Source organism: Cupressus sempervirens, chromosome 10 (assembly GCF_028749045.1).
Source record: "Cupressus sempervirens isolate cs-2001-9-10 chromosome 10, ASM2874904v1, whole genome shotgun sequence".
NCBI lineage: Eukaryota > Viridiplantae > Streptophyta > Pinopsida > Cupressales > Cupressaceae > Cupressus > Cupressus sempervirens.
The window spans coordinates 863858146-863870809 of record NC_143127.1 but is presented as its reverse complement, the minus strand read 5'-3'; the positions used below and the strand labels follow the sequence as shown (position 1 = coordinate 863870809).

Below are 12664 nucleotides of genomic sequence, written 5' to 3'. Positions count from 1 at the left end.
CGCAACAAAATAATATCTTTGCTATTGTGATTTCACATGTTTCTTATGTTTTGTACCTAATAAATGTCTCATCAAGCTTATGAAGTTGTGAGATCTATTTAGCAATTTTTACTATTTTGATAATTGATAAGATATATTACATACATCTAGAAAATAATTAAAATTGTGAAGGCAAATTTAATTCGAATTTTTACTCTTTCTCGAACTTCATTCGAATTTTATAGTTGCCGAATTCGAATTCATTCGAACCATATGACTTAGCCCAATAATATAACTATTGGTCCTTCAGGTGAATTATTAAGTAAAATGACTATCTCCTAGGACCATTTCCACATCTTGCCTAGCCATATCGCCTAGACGATTAAGGACACACATCCATTTTTCAAATGTCACCTGTAAAAGCCATATTCCTATATTCACTGGTATGGAATACCAAAATGCTAGTTTTAATGATGACAACCAAAAAAAGACTAGCCTCCAACAAAACCTAATCTAAAATAGACAAAAGATAGGAGGAACCCACACATGAGGTCAATGAGTAGTTGAAGAGTGTTTAGGAGGTTATGAAGGAAGCTCAAAGCCACAAAAGACCATAATGTGCGGACAAGAAAAAATGGATAAGCATGAAATCTAATGATGAAGACATCCTTACCAATAATTGCAGAGTGTACATAGACAAAGAGGGAAAACATGCCAAGAAATGAAGGAGAAATAAGATAAAATGTAGGAAGAAGGGAAATGCAGAGTGTACATAGACAAAGAGGGAAAACATGCCAAGAAATGAAGGAGAAATAAGATAAAATGTAGGAAGAAGGGAAATAACTGCCGAAGAGAAAGGCACAAAACATAAAAGAAAGCAGATTTAGAAAATGAGAATGCTAAACATTACATTAGGATAATTGGCCAAGTATAAAGGTGGAAATTTGGGGCATCTAAAATGAATAATACATGAAATAATATAGTTTGGAAATTTGTCCTCAAACATTTTACCTAGCTCAATCCAGTGATTGAATTAAAATTATTAAATTGGCATATTTCTTCTTTGGAAAATATGTTTCCATCATCTCCTAAATTAGCAAGGTAGTCAACATCTTTGTTGCCTTCACGATGTATGTGATTGTGTTAGTTAATGTTTAAGTGCGGAAGGAGTCAAAATGCCCTTTCTAGTTTAGAGTTTAATATCCGGTTAGGCACAAAACCAGTTCTTAAGGCATTAATGGTAATATTTGAGTCCTCTTCTATTTCCAAGTTGTTGATTCCTAGGGTTTTACATAAGAGAAGGCCTTCAAGTAAGGCCTTTAACTCTTCCATATTATTAGTAGTGACCATAATGGGTTTAGCTATTTTTCTGCAAACCCTGCTATTCCAATCATGTACAATACATCCAATTCTTGCCTGCCTAGAATTGCCCCGAGAGGCCCCATCAAAAATTATGATTGAACCATTCTTTTATGGATGGTGACCAGATACAATATTGTCTAGCCCTGCAACTCTCGTTTACACCTTTACAATATTGTCTTCCTAGAAGAGGATGTAACTGCCTGATCCAATAACCCAAGTGAATTATTTTCTAATGGTATCTCTATAAAATGCAATTCTAGGCTCTTTATCCTTTGGGTGGGTTATCCATTCTAAATATACTTGAGTTATCATTGGGATTTAGGTATGTCTAATAAAATCTTAGCCCATTTACTGCTAGGTTCATGATAGATTTTCCAAGCTCGTTTAGCACCTAGGGCCAAAATTTTCCATTTTGTTTTTTCTATCTCTAGCCCTCCATCCTTTATGGGACTGCAAATTTTGTCCTAGCTGATGAGGACCATTTTCATGTTGTTGGAGACCCCATGCCAAATTTTTATCTTTTTTTGTAACTTGTTTTTGGCACTTTGTGATAGAAGCATGCATGACATTTGGTGGGTTGGTACAACAGACAAAACTGATTTAATCATGGTAAGATGGCCAACATTTGATAGCCATTTACCTTCCCAACCATCCATTCTATTCACATGTTTGTTAATAAGGGAGTCCCATATTCTAGTAGATCAATCACCTTTATCAATTGGCATCCCTAGATATTTACAAGGAAATTTACCTTTCTTATAACTCAAAAATTTGACATATTTCATCTTCCAGCTTACTATTTGTGTTCAAAAAGAATATTTCCGACTTTTCAGCACTTTACATGTCACGAAGCTTTTATATACTAACTTAATATTTCTTTATGTTTTAATGCCTCAATTTTGGTGCTTTTAGCTAGAAGAATGGTATCATTTGCAAATAGTTGGTGAGTATTATTAGGCACCCCATTTGTTACATTGATTCCTAAAATATGCCCTTGTTGGTGAGAATGGGAGACTATTCTTCCAAATGCCTCTACCATGATAATAAAGAGGAAAGGAGTAATAGGATCTCCTTGTGTAATCCCCCTTGAAATATCAAAGAAGCATTTAGGGGCGACATTGAAAAGAATTGAAATTTCAGGGTTGATATGCAATTAAAGATGAGATTTATCCATTGTTTAGAAAAGCCAAATGCTTCTAGGCATTTGCATAAAAACCTCCAATTGAAGTTGTTTTATGCCTTCTGTATGTCTAGTTTAATGATCATGCTAGGATCCTTGTTCTTTTGGACAGAATGGATCAGTTTTTGTACAATAATTCTATCAAAGATGGACCTACCATGAACAAACCTCGGTTGTTGCTTAGAAATTTTGCGAGGGAGGATTGTCTTTAATCTGTTAGTGAAAGCCTTAATCGAGTTTATTTAATTGTTCTGTTTCACTAAGTATTTATCATTATCCATTCCTTTCTTTATTACTTCTTCATTTAGTTCCTGAATGCTTTTTTCTACTTTCAACCTTTCCTCAAAGATATTTTTAAAATAAGTTTTGTTCCAATTTAAGATTTTTATTTTTAAGGTTTTCAATTTTGAGACAAAGCAAAACATTTTACATAGTTGTAGTTTTGCAGTTTTGCATGCATGCTTTGTGCATGGTGATAAAAGGTGTGATGCTTTCTCTACATGTGGATGTTGGTACATGATTAGTCATTCAACATGTTTGTGGTGATGCTTTTTTTTAATTCTTGTACTATGGTGCTCGATGTGGACTTATTGGCAAGTTAGATCTATGCTTGATTTGGTGCTTGAGCCATGTTGTCTAAATGATTGTTCTCTTTGAGATCTCATCTTGCATGTCACTGTTTTAATAGTGGGTTTGCATGCTGCAATGATTGGACCTACGAGTTATGTTGTTGTGTGGGCTGAACACCTATTTAATTGTAGTGGGATAATTCAGATGTTGATTGTCTATATCCACAAGATTTGCTTCAATATTAATGCAAACTCGTTAACTCTCCTTGCCTATAGTCACTTAAGCATGGTGTGTTTTCTCTGGGATGAGAGGATGGATGCTGAAAAAGTACCTACATGGTTGGTTATGAGGTACTATGCCACAAAGTGCTTGACATGTGATGTTAGTTTAGATGGTGTTATGTCATGGTACACTCTTGATTGCACTTTAGAGTTTTTGCATAATACATTGCTCTTTAGACCTTGTTATGTTCACTTGGAGCATGTGATCTCCTAGTAGGGGATGGTTAGATCATGATGTCATGATGGATTCCAGGTTCAGCTGATTGGAGCTTTGACAGTGGTTTGGGGGATTCAATGGGAGAGATATATACCATGGTTATCTCCTTGGATCTATTTACCTTTATAATGATCATAGGAGATGGTAGTGGGCCAATTTCATGAAATGGGAAACAGAGTACTGTGAACTGCTTAGAGAGGCTTACATCCATTTAGATACTTGATAGTATGTTATGTCTGATCTCTAGAGGTTGAGTATGCTTTGGGATCTATGTGGTTTCATGGGTGGTGGTGATGATATATTTTTTTTCAAGTGGCTCTTAGCAATGTAAGTTTTGGTGTTAGTAATGACTCTTGATAGGCCTTCGAAAAGTGGCAGAATGTTGGGATTAGGGTGTCTCAACACCAATGAAACCCAAGCGATTGACAACAATTAAGGCAAAAGTGCTAGCTTATGTGCATTCCAACTCATGTCTTCTTACTAAAGAAAAATGAATACAAGGAAGGTGGCATGAAGTCGTTGGATGGAGATCTAGAGTGTAACTGATTTGGATTTTTCAGCTGCCAAACAATCTTTACTTTTTGTGGAGTTCAAGTATCATACTTTAACTACAAGTGCCAGTGGGGTTGCATGTGGTTCCTCTAATCTTCTTGTATCATCTTACTTCAATAAAGATATTGATGTTGGTTCTCTGGATGACCCGTATGATATTGATTACTAATTGTATATTGAATCGTTCAAAATATCTAATCAGGATATTCAGGTTTTGACAAATTGAGATCTCAAATTCAATTTGGCAATTTAGGTTTTAAGTTAGGTTCATTGGAAAATTGGTAAAAGAGCTTTGACCTCTTGGAGTGGTCATGTTTCACATTGGTGGAGACAATGAGTACCCCTCTCCCATGTAAAAAGGAGATTTGGGAGCGTTATTATTTGGACTGGCCCAGATCATGATATCAAATCATGTTGACACTTTTATGAATCTTATTAATTTTGTCCCATCTTAATTTATAATCATATTGAATTTTTATCCTAAAGGAAATCTATTGTTTCAAGAATAGGTATTTCTTTTGCAAACTTTTCTCACAAGTTTGATTGCGTAAATGGGAGAATGAACAATTGGAAAATCTAATTCTTGTATTTAGTTCTGCACGAGCACAATTCTTTGATTTTTATGCCATTTGATAGGTTGTTCAAACTTCAAAGTATACAGAAGTTATGGGAAACCTTTTTCAGTATCAATGCCTGCTCCTTTATGCTTACCTTCTGACGATTCCTGGATTTAATACTGTATGAGCACAATTGTTTGATTTTTATGCCATTTGTTTGTTTGTTCAAAAGTTCAAAGTAAATATAAGTGATGGGAAATCTTTGTCAGTATCAATGCCTTCTCCTTTATGCTTATTTTGCAACACATATGCAACATAAAAAATAAAGCTTGCGATTATCATTAAGTTCAACATATTTATATGTTGCTTGAATTCATGACTGTCATATCTGTATATGTGGTTTGTGCAATGTATATGCTTTTTGATGGACTGGCTATACTTACAGGTATATGTTGCAGCTTTTAAATCTTGTCATCCGTTACCTATATGCACCTTCTCTTCTTACATCTGGGTTTGCTGTAAGTTCTGATGATTTTAATTTTTTTTCACTTGGACCAAATTTCAATCATCAGAATGCTTTTTTTAGAGAAGTAGAATTCAAGGGAGTTAATTTTTGTTCTGGCTTATACTAGATTACACTTTCAGAATTTTATACATATTCTGCAACTTTTTTCACCTTTATGAGAATGATGAATGGTGCACTCAGGGTTCATGTTCACGTGTATGGCAAAGAGCTTCTTACTGGGATTCTCGGCCAGCTTCTAGAAGGTATTGGTTTTTATGCAGACATGCTTATTTTGAACAGTAAACTTATGGTAGATAATATTCTTACTAGTGCATTCTGCAGTAGAGAGCATCCTCTTTTTATTCCACTCCAAAATAGCTCAAATTCCAGTCAGGGAAATTCTTGGTCTGAAAAAAGTTCTAGTGATTATGGTGTGGCATCTATAGAGCCAACAGGAAGGACACATCTAGGTGCTGCTGCTAGTAGCAGCTTCAAGTATGGCAGTAGTTCTCTTCATTCAACCGAGACACACACGGACCTGGAGGAAGGGATATGCCTTTTAAAGAAAAGTGTGGCATGTGTCACTGCAAATGTTTTTAATTCATTTTGTTTGCCTTCACCTACACGGCTGTCCACTTTTGAAGGTTTTGAAGAGATGTTGGCACTTGTCTGTTCAAAAACAGCTCGGGCATTGCTCTCTTCAAATGAAGCCAGGTCAAGGTGAGTGGCCAATCTCGTATTGTTTCAGCTCTTCTAATTGTTGCAGTTTTCAATCCTTGTGTAGTAGAGATCTTTCAGTGTTTTTTCATATTTTCCAGTTCTGTGTCGGTTGCAATTTACAATTCTACTATATTATACAATTTTACGGTTTGAACTTGAAGAAAGCATTTGATATAAAGTGGTGTACAGTATTATAGCCTATAATGGAGTCAACTATTCACATCAGATCTGCCAATTAGGGCTTTCTGACATTGTATTTTTGTAGTTTTCCCAAGTACAACTAGAGTCATACGAATTTTGAATTTTTTTAGTCTAGCCATATTGGGGGTCTTAGAAAATGGCCATATTCATATTTTTACCTATATATATATATATATATATCAACTCAACTTGTAATGTGTAAAATACATTCATATGCTAGCTTGCTTTTGTATTCATGTTAGTGTTAAAAGGATGAATAAGCCAACTAAAAAATAGAGGATCTTATGTTAGTCAAGATCCTCCAAGGGTATGTGGGAATGGCTACAAGTACGTTGGTACAAAATGCCAAATGCCAGTACAGCAAACATTTTGTCGGGGGTCGGGTACATTTTTTGGGATGTTCATAAAAACACGTGTATGTGTGGGTGTGGCTGTATTTGAAGCTAAAAATATAATCAAGTTTAAAATTATTATGGTAAAATTATGAATGTGTTATTAAACAGAGATCATAAATGATCTATATACAAGTATACATAAGAATGTTTCTATAACAAACAAAGAGAGAAATAGAAACATTCTGAAGAGAGAATATGAAAATATAGAAGAGGTGTGACCATTAGAAATAGAAGTAAATCTACTAGAGAAACAAAAATAGAGAGATTTAACTCTAATACTCTCCCTTAATGGTCAATCCAACTTCAATAGAAAATAATTTGCGAGGGAATCCGCTCAGTATGTTTTGCAATATTGGTTTGTGGTAGCATTGACTGTGGTATGACGAGTGTCAATACCTAGAACAAGCACCTCAAGGTGACAGTACTTGAAGATCGTCATCATTCTCTGCTTCTAAGTGTAGTACTTCTTTTTGTTGAATCATTGACTCCCTTCCAAGAGAAGATTGGTGAGAGATGCCATGATTTGTTTTCGATGCAGAATATGTGAATATTTTAAGAAAGGCAAACTTCGAGGCATATTGACACCCAAAAGAGAGCTTGAAAACCCAGAAAGAATTTGACATTAGATTTTGAATCCGTGGGCTTGAAAAATCGAGGCACAGAAAACGATGCATCTAGAAAAACGAAGACTGACCTAGTTGACATCTACAAAAACCCATCAAGAATCTGCAAATTTTTTTTTTTCAAAATGACAAAGCACCTGAGAGTTTCAAACGAAATTCTATCCATTTTTTGAAAAGAAATAAAATGCAGGTTTGACTGTAAACAATGGTGGAAAATGAAACCGCTAGGCAAAAATCGGAGATAGGGTTTAAAACACCTAATATATTTTACAAAAAAAAAAAAAGTGCAAAAGAAGGCCACAAATTTGTAGAAAATAGGCTCACAAAAAAAAGGTCATATGCAGGCCTAAAAACACCAGAAAGCCAGTCGTTTTATAGAGGAAGCTAGTCATGCAAGCAGGGGAAAGACAGATGGCGAATGAGTTGCAGGACAAAAGTGCTTAGAGGAAAAAAACTATAGAAACCCTAAACGGATTTTAGAAAATATCCTTGCAAACAAATTTTTGAACACATCTAGACAAAGGATGTTGAAAATCTTGAGTGTAAAAATTCATGAAGAAATTATAGATTTTCAAAGCCTATTTCAAAAAATAACCTAGAAAATTTGAAAAATGACATTATTTGTTTTAAAAAAAAAAAGCTATAATACCATAGTATGGTAGAATAATGAATGTATTATTAAACAAAGATCATAAGTGATCTATATATACAAGTATACATAAGAATGTTTCTATAACGAACAAAGAGAGAAAATAAACATTCTGGAGAGAGAAAGAGAAAGTTTCCATATTGAATAGAGAGAATATGGAAAAATAGAAGAGTAGTGATTATTAGAAATATGAGTAAATCTATGGAAGAGAGAGAAACAAAAATAGAAAGATTTAACTCTAATAAAAATGTCATATAACAATACTTTTGCTAAAATAAACCATTACAAATTTCATATTTTGAAACATATCATTGTAATTTAAATTCAGGTTTCTGTATCAAAAAGATCAAGCCAGAATCTCGTGATAAATAAGTTCAGAGTTTGCTAATCAGCAGTCTAGATCTTAAAAATATCTAAAAGATCAAATTAGAATCACTAAACATTTCAGCATTTAAAAACACAAATCCCAGATGCGAACCCATAGGAGATTTATCTTAGAATTGGATTCAGGCACATTTTGTACCCGGAATTGCCCAGAAAAGTCACACGATTCAGCAACTTGGCCTTTGATCATGAGGTGGTTTTCTTTTGTAAGTTTGGCAAACCCACCCCAGTCATCCATAACACAACTGTTTTGAGAAGAAATATAACACATCAATATCGTAATGGCTAAAACATCATGGATGGTAGTTCTCTTCTGTAAGTATGTCAAGCCCATCCCAGCCATCTATAATTTTTTGAGAAGAAATATATGACATCAATATCATTATGGCTAAAACCTCTGCAACTTTGGTTTGTTCATGATAACAGCGATGAATTTATGCTGATTCAAACTTCTTGGACCAAGTAAGGATTTCTTGTGGAGTGGATTGCAGCTGTTCATTAGGGCAATATTGTTTTTGCAAGATATTAATATAAGTTGACAATCAATTAATTCCCCTTCACCATAATATTTCAGTAACCCTCAGAAAAACTAGCTAGAAGTGCTTTTACATTTTACAATAGTCTTTTTTAACAATTTTATGGTTTGAACTTGAAGAAACATTTGATATAAAGTGGATAGTATTATAGTATACCTTAAATTGAGTCAACTATTCACATCAGATCTATTAATTAGTGCTTTCTGACATTGTATTTTTGCAGTTTTCCCAAATACAACTAGAGCCTTACAAATATCGGAGATAAGTCAGAAACTTCTTGGGAAAATATCGAGAACTTAAAATCTGTTTTTCCAATAAAAAATATTTGTTTTCCTTTTTCTGGGTCATCGGGTGATAAGTTTGCTATTTACTGTGATAAAATAGAGAAGTATTGCCAATATTTTACCAAGGTTTCTGTGATATTTTGAAATTTCTTTGTGATGACTTATCAGAGATAAGTTGACATCACTTCTCAGGAGCCAAAATATAAAAAGCAGATATATATGAGATATTTTGAACTATGTCTATAACTATCTATAAGTTGACATTCCAGTTCCCACATATTAACTAACAACTCAACTTGTAATTTGTAAAACACATTCCTATGCTCGCTTTTGTATTCATGTTATTGTTAAAAGGATGTTTAAGCCAACTTAAAAATAGAGGATCTGACACCAGTCATGATCTTCCAAGGGTAAGTGGGAATGGGTACAGGTACATGGTACGAAATGCCAAACCCCAGTACTATAGAAATTTTGTTGGGGGTTGGGTACATCTTTTGGTGCATTCAAACAAATAAATACATATGTGTGTGTATCTTTGAAGCTAAAAAAGGGATTAAGTTTAGAATGTCATATACCAATACATTTGCTAAACTAAACCATTACAAATTTCATATTTTGAAACTTGTAATTTAAATTCTGGCTTCTGTATCAAAAAGATCAAGTCAGAATCTTGTGATAGGCAAGTTCAGAGTTTGCTAGTCAGTAGTCTAGATCTTAAAAATATCTAAAATATCGAACTAGAATCACTAAACATTTCAGCATTTAAAAACACAAGTCCTAGATGTGAACACACAGGAGAACTTTTTTAGAATCTGATTCCAGCACATTTTGTACCTGGAATTGCCAGTTAAGTCCCACAATTCAGCAACTTCATTTTTGATCATGGAGGATGGTCTTCTCGTGTAAGTTTGGCAAGCCCATCCCAGTCATCCACAACTCAACTTTTTTGAGAAGAAATATAAGACATCAATGTCATAATTGGCTAAAACATCATGTTGGGTAGTTCTCTTCTGTAAGTTTGGCAAGCCCATCCCAGTCATGCATTACTTTTTTGAGAAGAAGTATCAGACATCAATATCATAATGGCTAGAACATCTGCAACTTCGTTTTGTTCATGATAGCAGTGAGGAGTTTATGCCGATTCAAACTTCTTGGATCAATAAGGATTTATTGTGTAGTGGATTGCATCTGTCAGTTAAGGAAATTTTCTCTTTTCAAGGCATTAATATAATTTGACAACCAATTAATACCCCTTCACCATAATATTACAGTAACCCTCAGAAGGAACTGGCTAGAAGTGCTTCTCACTCAGCAGCATTGTTAGATTTTATACCTGAATATTGAGAATCACCAGTCAAAAGCTCTGGAAGCATCCCTGAAAACATAACCAGTGCTTAGTTGTCCAAAATTTCCACAGGAAGCACCTTCTAACTTAAGCTTGCTTCCCATCTCTGGAGCTTTTCATTTTTCTCCTCTTGGTAGATGCTATAGTATCTACTAAACATGAAAAAGCATACTAATAAATTACTAGATATGTACTTCGTCGTAATTTATTCTCAAATGTTATTATATAGAGGGATTTATTGTAGTAGAATAATCATTATATTTATAACTCCTGCTTGTTTATTTTTAGAGCATGCAGATTGAGTAATAGTTGGCCACATTGTTTTCTTGTAGTTTGTCTCTAGCATATCAATATATAATTTACATCTCATTGGTCTAGCAGGCAGGCATAAAATATTTTAATTATTTTTTTAACCTAACAATCAACCTCTATCACATCTATATTCATCTTGATTGCCTTTGCAATATTGCATCTCTGTCTCTGAAACCTAGAGCTTATATCTGAATATTGGTTGATATTGTGGTTACTTGTGGATGTCCTAGATTATTATGCCACTGTTGAAATATTTCAGTTCAACAGCCTAACTTTCTTAAAATCAGTTTGATATTTCTAATTACGCAGATGAACTGTCCATTGCATTGCATAAGATTTCTTGGTTGGAATCTCTTAATTTTGTGTGAATAATTGCTCGCTCTACTTAATTCACCGTCTCTTTGAAGGTCAAAAAGACACATGCAGCAGCCCAGCAAGCTTGGAATTGATCATTTGGTAGCTGATTCCAGAATATCATCAAGCAGTTTAGGGGAGAGCCAACATGCAAAACTTGTGATGGTAAAGCTTGCAACACATAAATGAGTTTTAAAAATAAAATAAAAAACATGAATGATATATAATAGGTGCATTTATATGTATTGCCTTTTTTATTCTCAGCCTAATAGCCTAGGTGAGGATCAATCAATTGCAGATTCCAGAATATCATCAAGCAGTTTAAGAGTGAGCAAAAATGTAAAACTTGTGGTTGTAATGCATAATATTTTTTAATTCTTTTTAAACCAACAACATTCATTTATTGTTTAATGTTTATTAATATATATTGTGTAAATTCTTGAATAGAAGTCTCTCCCAAGAGATGAGTCAAGGCGCAATAACAGTATGGCTCATCCAAATCAACTACCAGATGCAGAAAAAGCAGAAAGTGTGTTTGACGAGTGGGATATAGTGGAACATCCTACATTGCCTCCACCATCCTCACAGTCAGAAGACATTGAGCATTGGACAAGAGCAATGATGCTAAAAGATAAGGGTAATGATGCTAAAAAATGGTGACCATGTACAGTATCATGAAATGCATCGTCTCATTACATTTGCAATTTGTCATATTGTTTATTTTGTATTTTCATTATTGCATATTTAATAATTGTGGTGGCCTTTAAGTGCTTAAGATCAGAATGAACCATAGGACCGATCAATGTTTGTAAATCCTTGCTGCAAAGTTTGAGTTAGTTGATGTCAAGTTATGTTATACTAGCATCATTGAACTCCTATTATCTGAACTGTCTTAGAAGGAAATAATGAATGATAAAGAGTATAATAAATGATAATGTACTAACCCTAAGCCGAGACAAACCTAAGAAAGTAGGAACTCCTAACAACATCCCTTAGGATCGTCTTAGTTAATCAAGTTCATCTGTATGACATCTCATTTTATTATCATGTGGCAAATGTATTGGTTAAATCCACTCTGGGTCTGCATGTACATAATTATTTTGATGTGAATTAACATCTGCTATTTTTTATTGGAACTTTTTAGAACCAGTTATGCTATAAACTTAGTAATGTTTACCATTCGAAGGCTTCTTTTCATGCTAATTCTGATGAATTATCTTCCTTTAGAGCAAGCCAACATATTAGCCAAACTTCTTAAATATATGATAGTTTTTTACGACATGTTAATTCTTGCCACTATTAAGAGTTTTAATGTTTTCTTACACCACTGTCTTTGCTAGTGGTTGGACAGAAATTTATGAACACCTCATTATTGTACTTCTCTAAAATTTGGACATCGGTTCATTTCAAAGATGTACCAGTTGTTTATCAAGCCTACAAAAGTACAGTAATTATTCGTTAGAGACGAGCAATGCAAATGCTTTGAAACTAGATGATTTATTAGATAGAAAAATGAATCTGGTACAATACATGAGCAAACATATGGTATAAAGATAATGAAGAAGTCTTATGATAGACACATGTTATGATCAGTGTACCAGACACAAAAGTTAGCAACTTGAGTAAGTTTAAGTATGCAGATGTAAATAAAACTTAAT

General features: G+C 33.9%; 1 protein-coding gene across 20 annotated transcripts in view; it reads left to right on the top strand.

Moving 5' to 3' along the window:
- The window catches only part of LOC149536748 (DNA-directed RNA polymerase II protein), a 121175-nt gene extending 109313 nt beyond the window's left edge, over nt 1–11862 (top strand). For 8 of the 20 annotated variants that reach the window (XM_089803281.1, XM_089803292.1, XM_089803277.1 and 5 more), the window contains 6 exons: nt 5144–5216; nt 5405–5466; nt 5546–5923; nt 11060–11171; nt 11271–11345; nt 11454–11862. In XM_089803281.1, coding sequence (XP_089659407.1) covers nt 5144–5216; nt 5405–5466; nt 5546–5923; nt 11060–11171; nt 11271–11345; nt 11454–11666 — 913 coding nt within the window. In that variant the 3' untranslated portion in view covers nt 11667–11862. The remainder of the gene's footprint in view (nt 1–5143; nt 5217–5404; nt 5467–5545; nt 5924–11059; nt 11172–11270; nt 11346–11453) is intronic. The other 12 variants (XM_089803285.1, XM_089803289.1, XM_089803283.1 and 9 more) reach the window with 10 other exon arrangements.
- The last annotated feature ends 802 nt before the right edge of the window (nt 11863–12664 follow it).